Genomic DNA, 13,333 nt, shown 5'->3' on the forward strand with positions numbered 1-13,333 from the left:
AGGTTAACACACAAGCAAAACAATGGTTGAAACTAAAACAAGCATGTGAACATTGACTTTAACATACTGCACTTGTATGGGGTGCCGAATGTAAAAATTCAGTCACACTTTTCTAGCTGATATAATTTTAATATTTTCTCACTTTTCTCACATTTAGCTCATTTTCTTCACATTTGAGGTAGAAATTAAATGGGGAATCTAAATGGTAAATCTAAATCTTAAATCTAAATGCTAAATCTAACTCTAAATGGCAAATCTAAATCTAAATGCTAAATGCTAAATGCTAAATCTAAATGTAAATGGTAAATGTAAATGTTAAATCTAAATCCAAATCTAAATGCTAAATGTAAGTGCTAAATATAAATCTAAATGCTAAATCTAAATGTGTTGCCAAGTGTAAAGCAAAATTTTTAGAAAATATGCAAATAGCCCATGCCTCTCAACGCGCACAGACCCACCCACACCTCTGGCCACCCCTGTGGTGGATGCGGAGGTGAAGTGAGGGGAAGGACCAAAACATGGTCGGTTCTCTCCAATCAGGAGAGATTGAACGGGCGGTTGTGGCAGGTTTGCATGCTGCACTCCAAGGTGCACTTCCGCCGGTACCGTCCACACCGTTAATTATAAGTTACTTAGTTAAAACTTTAACTTTTCACTGTGTTTGTGGGGAAGCTACTGCTAGCTAACTGACCTAGCAAGCTAACGTTTACCAGTGTGACTCGGGTGCCAGCTAAGGTTTTGTGATTCGCTGAAAGGAGTTTCAGCGACTGTTATTCGGAAAGGTAATATAAGTTACCCATAACTTAGTTAGTGATTACCGGTAAAAAAGCTGACCGCGCTGCACAAAGCTTAAGCTGTGGTAGCTAAATTACGCTATGTGGCTAACTTTCCCAGATAGCTAATGTTAGCACGATCTTAACACTTAAACGTGGATTTTTAACAGGTTAAAATGTTGGCTCTTGTTTCAGGTCCCCACACCACAGGCTAACCCACAGGCACCTCCAGCTGTGTCTTGTGAGAGAAGTGAGCTAAATGTGAGAAAAGTGAGCTAAATATTCAAAATATATCAGCTAGAAAAGTGTTACTGAATTTTTACATTTGGCACCCCATAGACTTGTATTATTTTAGTTTTCTCTCCTTATCTGTTGTGTGTTTTCACTTTTTGTCTCTGTTTTGTATTTTAATGTCCGTTTTAAGGCCTAACCAGAGACAGAGGTTGCAAATTAGCTTTGGCTAGACACCTGTATGCATGACATCTGTGTTGTATTTATATGAAATAATGTTTGATGCATTTGTTCCTGCTCAGTAAATGAAAATAAAAAATAATAATGCACGTTGCATGTTGTCCCTTCAGCTTTACAGCATCAGGGTCAACATCTCTGCGGTTATTATAGGGGACTGCAGCCCACAACAAAAAGTAATCAAGAGGATCAAATTTGCGTGAATGTCTACTCTCTCAAGAATGATGAAATGAAATTATTAATTTATTATCAAAATATCTGCAGATTAGCTGCAGTGGATCATATAGGCAAACAATAAAAGCACGAGAGGGAAACAATTGTCACTTTAAATTCTTATGTATTTCAATAGGATTTTGGAACATGGAGGCAGGCAGTGAGCTCTGATTTGTAGTTACTAGCACGGTATGATTTATCTCTGACTTTGCTCAAAGGCACTGACTCAGCAGCAAACTCTCAGGATAATGTATGTAATTGAACATGAGTGGGATACACAGTCCTAGCAGCATGGTTTCACCTGACATGGTTCCTTGGCTTGGCACAGAGATTGTGGGCCTCTCTCAGAGGTTTATGGATGTAGTGTTGGAGAGAACAGATGGCGTACAGGAGTACATCCATGAGTTTGAAGGCAATTCAGTTTCAATTCAATTCAATTTTATTTGTATAGCACCAAATCACAACAGAAGTTGTCTCAGGACACTTTCCATATAGAGCTAGTACAGACCAAACTCTTTTACCTACAGAGACCCAACAGTTCCCTCATGAGCAAACACTTGCTGACAGTGGCGAGGAAAAACTTCCTTTTAACAGGCAATAACCTCAGGCAGAACCAGGCTCTGGGTGGGCGGCCATCTGTCTTGACCAGTTGGGTGAGAGAGACAGCAAGAGAGAGAGAGTGAGAGACAGAGAGAGACAGAAATACAATCACAGTATCAGTGACAGTTGATGCAGTAATAATGGAAGTATGACTAATAGTAGTAGCAGTTGTAGTGGATGTCAGGCAGGGCCATGGCGGAAGACGAAGTTAAAATCCACAGTCCAGGTTCAGCCACTATCCATGGGAACCTGCGAGACAACAAAGCACAAAGACTAAGTTAGTGACACACCTTAGTAAGACATGAAAGCATGCAGATGGAGAAGGAGAGATGAACAGAGGAGCTCGGTGTATCTTTGGAGGTCCCCAACAGTCTAATCCTATAGCAGCATAACTAGGGGCTGGTCCAAGGCAAGCCTGAGCCAGCCCTAACTATAAGATTTATCAAAAAGGAAAGTTTTAAGCCTACTCTTAAATGTATAGACAGTGTCTGTCTCCTGGATAAAGACTGGAAGATGGTTCCACAGGAGAGGAGCTTGATAGCTAAAGGCTCTGGCTCTGTTCTGCTTTTGGAGACTTTAGGAGCCATAAGTAAGCCTGCATTCTGGGAACGTAGTGCTCTAGTGAGGTAATATGGTGCTATGAGCTCTTTCAGATAACATGACCATTTATGGCTTTGTACGTAAGGAGGAGGATTTTAAATTCTATTCTAAATTTTACAGGGAGCCAGTGCAGAGTGGCTAATATCGGATAATATGATCTTTCTTCCTCGTTTTTGTCAGAACAGTGGAGCAACTGAGGAATATTCAGCAACGAATTTGGTCAGCCTGATAGTAAGGAATTGCAATAGTGCATGGACTATTTTTTCTGCAGGATGTGCCTGAGTTTTGCAATGTTAGCTAGGTCAAAAAAAAAAAAAAAAAAAAAAAAAAAAAGCCAGTCCTTGAAATTTGTTTTACAATGGAGTAAAAGGACAAATCCTAATCAAAGATGCCATCCATAACTGCTATATCATCAGAAAGTGAGTTTCTAAGGTATTTAGGACCTAGTACTATTACTTCAGACACACATATAGTCTAGTTAACTGATTGGTTTCTTCTGGCGTCATTAATAAATATAGCTGGGTATCATCTGCATAGCAGTGAAAATTTATCCAATAGCAAAATACTGTGGCTTCTGAAACTAGACAGGATTTCACAACCCAGAATATGCATTTGCAGGCATTGATTTGACCTGAATAATGACATTATTGTACACTGCTCAAAAAATAAAATAAAATAAAATAAGGGAACACTTAAATCACACACACCGGATCACATTTATCCATTTCACCTGGTGCAATTTCTAAATTTCTAAGTTGTATGTTTCTCTCAACTGCAATAACACTATTTATAATCTGTACCAATGTACATATACATAGATGTTTTTTTCTATTCTGTATCTTGTCTACTTTTATATTTTTATTTTTACCTCTTTATGCCACTGTGCTTGCTTTTTGTAACTTGCTGGCTGTAACGAGTAAATTTCCCCGGTGTGGGATCAAAGTCCTATCTTACCTTATCTTACTTATCATGATAAATGAATTGTTCAAGTTGAAAATCTTTACTGATGTCCATTGTATAATTTGTTGAGAAAAAAAATTAATTATGTATGTATGTATGTATGTATGTATGTATGTATGTATGTAGTCAATGGAAACCAAAGTCATCAACCAATTGAGGGCAGGATTCAAAATCGCACTGCAAATAAAAGTGAAAAATTGAACTCAGGCTGATCCAACTTGCACAAATTTCATCATGGCAACTCACAATGTGACTCAGTAATGTGTATGGCCTTTGCATGCCTGTATGCACTCCCAACAACATCTGGGCATGGTCCTGATGAGTTGACGGATGGTGCCCTGGGGGATCTCCTCCCAGACCTGGATCAGGGCATTGGCAAGCTCCTGGACAGTGTGTGGCAGTCTTTAAACATACATAACGTCTCATAGGTGCTCAACTGGATTTAGGTCAGGGGAATGTGAAGGCCAGTCAATGGCATCAGTGCCTTATTCATCCAGGAACTGCCTACACACTCTGGCCACATGAGGCCAGGCATTGTCCTGCACCAGGAGGAACCCAGGGCCTACAGCACCTGTGTAAGTTCTGACAATCGCTCTGACGATTTCATCAAGGTACCTAACAGCACTCAGGGTACCATTGGCATGGTACACATGGAACCCTCCTATGCCCCCTCCTATGCCTCCTCAGACCATCACTGACCTACCACCGAACTGGTCATGCTATATGATATTACAGGCAACATAACATTCACCACAGTGTCTCCAGACTCTGACACCTGTCACATGTGCTCCGCATGAAGAGAAAGAAGAGAAGAGACGAGACGTACTCGGAAGACGAAGACGGGTATTTTTTTTTTTATGGAGGATACCCCAGGTGAACATGGGAAGAACATGCAAACTCCACACAGAAAGGCCGCTTTCCTCGAGTTAACAGCAGACACCGAAGGCATGGTGGAAGACACGCCCGAACCCGGGACCTTCTAGCTGTGAGGTGACAGTGTTGCCACTGTTCCACCATGCCACCATGAACCTGCTCTCATCTGTGAAGAAAGGTGCCAGTGTCGGACCTGCCAATTCTGGTGTTCTTTGGCAAATGGCTATCGAGTTGCACAGTACTGAGCTATGAGTGCAGGTCCCAATAGAGGACGTCGGGCCCTTATGCCACCCTCATGGAGTATGTTTCTGACAGTTTGTTCAAAAACATGCACACCAGTAGCCTGCTGGAGGTTATTTTGTAGTGCTCTGGCATTGCTGCCCCTGTTCCTCCTCACACAAAGGAGCAGATATCGGCCCTACTTCTGGGTGGATGCTCTTCTATGGCCCTGGTCAGCTCTCCTTGTCTAACGGTGGTCTACTGGTATCTCCTCCATGCTCTTGAGGCTGTGCTGGGCGACAAAGTAAATGCTCTTGTGACCATACTTATGGATGTGCCATGCTGGAGGAGCTGGACTACCTGTGCAGCCTGATTGGGCTGCAGATACATTGTACGGACATGATGATGGAGGGACGAGGGGATTTAAAGGGCCGCTTCCTCAGCCTAGTACGAACCCCTTCCCGCTTCCCTCTTTTCCTCTATCAGATTTCTGGCGGCAGGTACGAGGTGGTTTAATCCCACAGGGTATGGAGGACCAGAGATTGAGTAGAGCTTCCCGGGTGTAAGTGAGTCCATTTTTGCACACATGATTCTGGAAATAGTCCCTAACTGTTTCTTGTGGTAATGCATAGTATGAATGATATCAGCCAAACTGCTTTGTGCTGGTTGATCCACATAGTGACAGCAAACAAACTAGACAATAGACGAGACTAACTTGGAGAGTTTTTCACAAAAAAAACACAGAAAAACAAACCACCAACAGTCAATATTTGGGGCAAACAAGTGTATGGGCAGCGTTGTCGCAGCAGAGCATGTGCCGTAAGATGATGATCGTCATTTGCACCAAAGCAGGTATAATTGAGTCACAATCACCTTTTCTTCCTAAATCAACAAATTGATATCCCTGAAGTTTAACTGACTTGGTGCTGTGATGATTAAATGTTCCCTTAATTTTTTTTGAGCATTGTATATGGCATAAGTTGTGAAGGTTCCACAACTCACCTTGTGTTTTCTGTTTTTCGTTTTAGCCCTCTGTATTGGCTGAATTAAAATCTTTTTTTTCACAGTTCATTTGAACACTGGCTTAGTTAAGTAGTGAAAACAAAAAACTTAATCTGACACTATGCAGCAGCAGAGGTATCAGTAAGTGTTACGATCCTACAGACCTCTTTTTGTTTTCCAGTGTTTTTCCTTTTTGTTATTGTTGCCTGTCTGTTCTCCCTCTGTTTGTCTAGCTGGGTGTTCACCCACACCCAATCAGCCCCACCTCTTCAGGTGTTCACCTGATGCACATGATCCTGGATAGGCACAGAATAAAAGGAGAGAGCGCTCTCCTACCTGTTGCCAGATTGTCCTTAATCCTTGCTAGTGTCTTTGCTCGTCTCATTGTGAGTACTACGCTTCATTACCTCCTCCTAGAGAGCTTGCTAATGTTGACTGCTTCTGCTCTGCCACTAATAGTGTGCTCCTGTGTTTCAGTGCCTACATGCCACTTCAGCGTGTGCCTTGCCTCAAACCTGCTTCGTCGGAGCTCCTTTACTTTTTTTCTCCCACTCCTTCTGACTGTGCTTTTTGTTACACCCCTTGTGCTTATAATAAATTGTATTTTTTCTTACATCTCTGTCTCTGGTCTGCATTTCTGGGTCCTAACAAATTTGCTAGGCGTAAAGTCTAATGGTAAGATGTTTTTATAAAGAAGCCTCCTATCACTACATATTTGAGACTATAATTAGCCTGCTTGTGCTCCACACTGTAATTAAAAAGGACCACATAATTTTTTTAGTTCCACCATTTACTACAAAAATTACATGGAATGTCTCTTTTAAAGGATTCTTTACTCTCACTGTCTGTCACACACATGCAGCTACACAAGGGACACCATGAGATCTTGGTGCAGGAGATGTATGGTGTGTGCAGACATGTTCATTATTATTTCCTTACACAGCCCCACCAACTTGATAACTTATTGATTGATAACTGCAAAGCTACTGTTGTCGAGAATTGTGTCACAGACAAACAGGGATAGAACCCAAATGCAGACCTGGTGCAATTCAATGGATTTATTAAAAAATAAAGATGGCAACTAACAAAGACTCACAGGCAGGAAGGCAGGCGTAGATCAAAGCTTAACAAAAAAGTACAATGTAGTAGGTCCAGTGCAAAACAAAGCAAAAGTCCAAAATCACAGGGAGCACAGGGAAACTGACAATGACAGGAAGGCTTGACACAAAATGAACAATTACGGTGCTCAGCATAAATGAGTACACTCCCTTTGAAAAGTAAAATTCTAATCAATATCTCATTGAACACAAGAAAAATTTCAAAATTTTGACAAGACTGAGTTTTATAGAACATTTGTTCAAACTCATAACATGAAAGAAGGTTAATAGTATAACTTAGATCACAAAATCTTCAGTTTTACTCAAATTAGTTGATGCAAAAATGAATACACCCCACAACAAAAACTACTACATCTAGTATTTTGTATGACCTCCATGATTTTTAAGGACAGCACCAAGTCTTCTAGGCATGGAATGAACAAGTTAGTGACATATTGCAACATCTATCTTTTTCCATTCTTCAAGAACGACCTCTTTTAGAGCCTGGATGCCAGATGGAGAGTGATGCTCAACTTATCTCTTCAGAATTCCCCATAGGTATTCAATTGGGTTCAGATCAGTAGACATACAGTGCTCAGCATAAATGAGTACACCCCAACAGATTTGTCAGAAAACCTTTAGTTTCCTTTCAGAGAAAAATGAGTACACCCCATGACACCCCATGAGTGCTGCTGGTGTCACACATCTAAGGCCACTGTTGCATTTCTGAAGAAGAACAGGGTGAAAGTGATTCCATGCCTAGAAGACTTGGTGCTGTCCTTAAAAATCACGGAGGTCATACAAAATACTAGATGTAGTAGTTTTTGTTGTGGGGTGTATTCATTTTTGCATCAACTAATTTGAGTAAACTGAAGATTTTGTGATCTAAGTTATATTATTAACCTTCTTTCATGTTATGAGTTTGAGTTTATGAGTTTTTCTTGTGTTCAATGAGATATTGATTAAAATCTTACGATTCAAAGGGAGTGTACTCATTTATGCTGAGCACTGTACAAACTAACAAAGACTGAGGGGAATACCCGGATTTAAATATACTGGGCAGGGAGAACCAATCAGACACAGGCGAAAACAATCATACAATTAAAGAGGTGGGAAAAAGCAAGAAGTAAAGCAAAATATGACACATAAGGAAACCCTTCATCGTAAAACAGGAAATTAAAAACAAAAAATAACAAACTGTATCATGACATCTGTACAAAGTGATCAATCTGCTGTTCACCTACTGTGGTAAATGTCACAGATCGTAACCTATCTTGCCTCACGATCGATTTAGCTACTTGATGACAGTAATAATAATTACTGTAGTAAATACATCCTTTCTGCTGGACAGTGCCTCTGTTTCTCAGAGGCTTAATGTTAATGTAAAAGTGGTTAAGTATCATAATACATTGAGAGAAACTCTGGCAGTACAATTGTACTTTTTTCATATATGAACTACTTAAAAGGCAATCACAATATTGAAAAAGCTTCAGTAAAGGCATACTGTCACATACTGTCATATTACTGTTAATGCCATCTGTGAGGGACACTTGTTGCTCTCCCTTTTTATGGAGAGCCTTACTGGTGTTAAAGCTTTCAATTAGACATCGATAGATCTCAGACAATAAACAGCTTGGGATCCAGTGTTCTAATACGAAGTCAGATTTGATAAGAGGCCTGCACAGATCAATACTGTTTTGTGGGGGTGAAAAAATTAAATGTTGCAAATGCAAAATCTGATTTTATTTTATCATTTGTGTCGTTTAGGTTAGGACACATATGAGCCCTTTTTTAGCTCTGTTATGGGATTATGTTGTCTTTGGAGAGTGACAGAAAGCTTTGTCAACATTGCTGACAAAGAAAGCTTTGTCAACATTGTGATTGCCTTTTAAGTAGTTCATATATGAAAAAAAATTACAATTCCTCATAAAGATTACCACAGACTAATAACTCTGACCTTCTCATTTTTGTCTTTTGCAGAAGTTCTAATGGATTCAACAACAGCAACAGCAGAACTGGGCTGGACCATCAACCCATCACAGGGGGTGAGTGGAACAAACCAAGTGTGTAAAAAATGCAGCCAATATACATGTGCAAATGTTCTGCAAAAATGTGACATCAGCCCAGGTGAAATTATGAGAAAAAATATAAACACCTTTTGAATGATAGATGGAAACCTATATACATCAATCTTTTTGGTTGAAATACCTCAAAGAAAAGGACGTTGAGCCCTTGAACAATTTGACTCGTCTCAAACTGTTGCTTTCTTGTGAAATATCTGATTATTTGACCTCTTTTTAACACAAAAATTTGACAGGGGAAATACCACTTCCATGGAACTACTTACAACTCAAATCTGAAACATGACAAGGGGCTCCAAGCAGACATATAGGTGTATGAGTGCATAATCTATATGTATTGCACATTATACAGTAGAAATTTAAATGACAGCTGTAAGGTTATGGCCTTAATCTAATATAGAAGGCAACTTATAGTAAGTTGACTCAAAGCATCCCAGACATACGCTGGCCTCCAGGGAGAATGTCCTCACGAGAAAAATGGCAGCACTGGATATTTGTTCAAATTAGGGTTGCCACCTTCAGTGTGGAAAAATAAAGGACATCTTGTCATTGGCCCCATGCCCAGGGGACACAAAGTATGCAGGGGATCTGGGGGTCCTCCCCTGTGAGATTTTGAGTGTCAGACACTTCATTACCTACATTGTGGTAAATGCCCAAAATCGTGTTTTTTATGCATCATTTTCAAAGTCCTCTGTTATTCTCAACATGAATTTCAATCACATGAAGGGTCAACTAGAAAATTTCCTCTGGGGAAGTTTTGAAAGGGCCACGGGGGCTACTGCCGTTATGATGACATTCTTCAGAGATTTCAAACAATTAATACTAGTAACATTATGATATTATACACAAGGAGCACACCTACAACAAACAACAATGTCAGTTTGTGCTGACATTGAGGGCATGTGTATGTTACCTGTGTGTGTGTGTGTGTGTGTGTGTGTGTGTGTGTGTGTGTGTGTGTGTGCGTGCGTGCGTGTATGTGTCTGTAACTGATAAAGTTACCTGTGTGTTGGTGTTTGTGTGTGTCTGTGTGTGTGTGTATCTGTAATCACATGAAGCTACACATGTGTGTTTGTGTGTGTGGGAGTGTGGGAGAGGAGTGCTCAGAGAGGCACTAAGGCTCAGAGGTCGCCACAGCAACTTGAGGTGGTTGCCACCCAGGCTGAGGCAGACAGAAACGTGGAGAAAAAAAGCGATTTTCTGCCTCTGCACTGGTCTCACAGTTGGGCTTATGTTGACAAAACGGTAGTTCCTATCAGAAAAAAACACCGACCATCATCGCCGTAAGGACTTCCTGAATGATTTGGTGTGATTTTGGTGTTTCTACAGAAAATATTTTGGAGACACTTGCAAGTTAAAAATAGGGGTCCATTCTACTTCTCTCAGAAAATCTTTGTATTGGAGTCAATGAGGAGCAGAGATAGATGTGGTCGCAGTCTGCTAATTCAAATTCTGTAAGTCTCTCTGATTTTTGGAGTACATTGTGTCTACCCTTGTCTACAAATTTGGAAAAATCATGCGTGTAGAGTGTAAATTGTGGCTGGGAGGAATGTGGAAAGAGAAAAAATATGGCATTTTTTTAGGCTCTCTGCCACTCTGACCGATGATGTCACCCACTCTGACACAAACATTCCGTGCAATACACACCCATTATAATCTCAAAACTTCTCCAAAAACGATCATGGTCATCGAACAGTGATTGATCAAAAGCTATATGACCTATCAAAACGTGGAATAATGCACCAATACACAAGACTTGTGTCTACAGTTTAAAGTTTAAATGGAGTCTCTAGGTGAAAGTATGCCGGAGCACTAGGCAGTACAAAAAGTCCAATATTTGATATATAATTTGCCTGGATCCTCTCAAAGCTGTAGGACTACTAGCGAATCGAAATTTGACATGGAAGAGGAAAAAGAAAAAACACGCAGGATAACAATAGGGCTCGGGTACGGTGGCCGGGAAGTGCAAACCAACATTACAAACTGTGAGACAAAATTACGTTTTGGAAAACATTTTTACATATCATAAAACAACATTACATTACCATAACACATTTACAATTCCCGAAACAAATTTACATTTCAGAAAACAAATTAACAAGACACGAAACACTTTTACAAGTGCCGAGACAAATTTACAAGTGACGAAACAAATTTACATTTCAGAAAACAAATTAACAACCCTTTCTGGTAGATTGTATTTGTTAATTTGTTTTCTGAAATGTAAATTTGTTTCGCCACTTGTAAATTTGTCTCGGCACTTGTAAATGTGTTTCACGTCTTGTTAATTTGTTTTCCAAAATGTTAAATTGTCTCAGATTTTGTAATGTTGGTTTGCACCTCCCGGCCACCGTACTCGGGGCTTCATCCCTAGCCCTAATAAAAACATTTGTGCTGCCCCGGTAGCTCACCTGGTAAGGTGTATACCCTGTACAAGGTACCTGAGTCTTTACAACTCAAGCCCATTCCTGCATGCCCTCCATCTCCCTTGCTTTTTCTATCTCTCTTCAGCTGTCAGTGTCATTATCAAAAGCCAGAGTATTTATTGGCATTATAAAATAAATCTCATTTTAACTTTTAGTATGTCCTGAAAATCTTTTGATTTCATTATTTCTCATGTCAGTACAAGCATTTGAAAATGTAGTCTATGCATTATAGGAGGATTTGCACTCAAAATGACCTATGTTTACATCTTCTTACAACTGGGGCCCATTTCACAAAGCAGGTTTAGTGAAAACTCCGAGTTTGTTAAGCCTGAAATGAAGGAAACTCTGAGTTTTCCGTTTCACAAAGGGAGGTAACTCAAACCAGAGAAAGAGGGGTAACTCTAGCCTGTTTCACAGAGAGAGGTAATTTAAGCTCTCGTTCAGTTACCATAGTAACAGACTCTATGAACCTAACCTGGTCGGGACCAGGTTTTTCTCAATGAACCTCGAGTTTCTCTCTGTCTCCGCCCTCTCCGCACACGGTATTTGATTTCCTCATTCATTCGTCAGCAGGCGAGTTTTGGGATAACATAGTTCTGCCGTCTGTTATTTAAAAAAATCAGTCAGTAGGCACTTTTTTTCACTAACATGGCATGTCTTTTTGACAACGATCCCGTGGATGAAGGTGCAGCATTACTGCGCAGGGAATTAAATATTCGTTGGGAGATGGTTATCAGACCGCGCATAGATGTTCTGGCATTTCCAGACAATTATGTTTTTGAACGGTACCGTTTCACGTCACAGTCCATCATCTACATACACAACCTAATCCGTCCTTACATTTGCAACATTACCAGCCGGAGTCATGCTCTCACATCCCAGCAGATATTGTGTGTTGCGCTGCGTTTCTTTGCGCAGCATTATGTTGGTGATAAAACAACTACACAGTCAAACAGCCACTTAATATTTACTTTATAATATAACACATGATCAAAATGAGGTACCCCCATTAAATTATGCCGTGTCTTACCTGTTTGAACAATGTTTTTATGTTTCATCTTGAGCTGCTGCCAAGTGCACTTCTCCCCCGCGGGATTGCACCTACATGAAATAAATTAATGAGCTACCATTCAAGCAGTTTTCCCCTGTAATATTATTGTGATTGCAAAGGACTACATTTAAACTTACGCATTGACCCGAGCAGCAATGTTCCACGCCGCCTCCCTCTCTTTTGCAGCTGCAGCGGTGTTACACTTTCTTCTACAAACATGCTCAAATTCGTCGTATGAGCGCATTAAGAGTTCGAGTTCCAGTGTGGTAAAAAAACGCAGCCCTCCTCTTCCCCGTCGCCATGGTGACTCGTCAAATCGGGGCTCCATTGATGTTGGCTTTTTATAGTCGTGGTGCACGCGCTTAACTCTGAGTTAACCTACTCTGAGTTGACTGAACTAACTCAAATCACCTGTTCTGAAACCGGAAACTCGGAGTTTCCTATCTCAGGCTAGATCAACTCAGGGTTCAGGATTAGACTCGGAGTTTGTTGAACCTCCTTTGTGAAACGGGCCCCTGACCTCTTGTGGGTCATAAAAATGATGACTCAGTGCAGTCCATGTTTATTAACTCTAAACAGCCAGTGTACCAACTGTAAAGCTAACATACAGCTGACAGCTAACATCTATACAGTTGTGTGTTTGTACACTTGTCAGCTCTCTTCAGTTGTATGTGGGGTGTGGCTGTGTGTATGTTTGTGAAACAATATTTCTTTCTTTCTCTGCTACTTTCCTCCATTTTTCCTATTTTTCCTTTCATCTCTGTATAGCTATGAAGTAGATTAATTAAGGCTGGGGCTAAGCACAAATGTGACCTTCATATTGTTCCTTAATTTTTCTTTTTACTTTATTTTATTCTCTCAACACTAACCTCTGCAATGGCTGGAACTGCTTCTCTTTGATGATGATGAGTCTTTGTAAGAGTTTTGAAACAAGCTGTTCTCAGGAACAGGTCGTTGCTTAGCATCTCAG

The 13,333-nt window shown here is 40.4% G+C and overlaps 1 protein-coding gene across 3 annotated transcripts in view; it reads left to right on the plus strand.

Moving 5' to 3' along the window:
• LOC143326744 (ephrin type-B receptor 2-like) overlaps positions 1-13,333 on the plus strand; it is a 162,158-nt gene that overhangs the window by 64,244 nt on the left and 84,581 nt on the right. For all 3 annotated transcript variants that reach the window (XM_076740590.1, XM_076740589.1, XM_076740591.1), the window contains exon 2: positions 8,786-8,850. In XM_076740590.1, the coding sequence (XP_076596705.1) occupies positions 8,786-8,850 (65 nt within the window). The remainder of the gene's footprint in view (positions 1-8,785; positions 8,851-13,333) is intronic.

Source organism: Chaetodon auriga, chromosome 10, assembly GCF_051107435.1.
Source record: "Chaetodon auriga isolate fChaAug3 chromosome 10, fChaAug3.hap1, whole genome shotgun sequence".
Lineage (NCBI taxonomy): Eukaryota > Metazoa > Chordata > Actinopteri > Chaetodontiformes > Chaetodontidae > Chaetodon > Chaetodon auriga.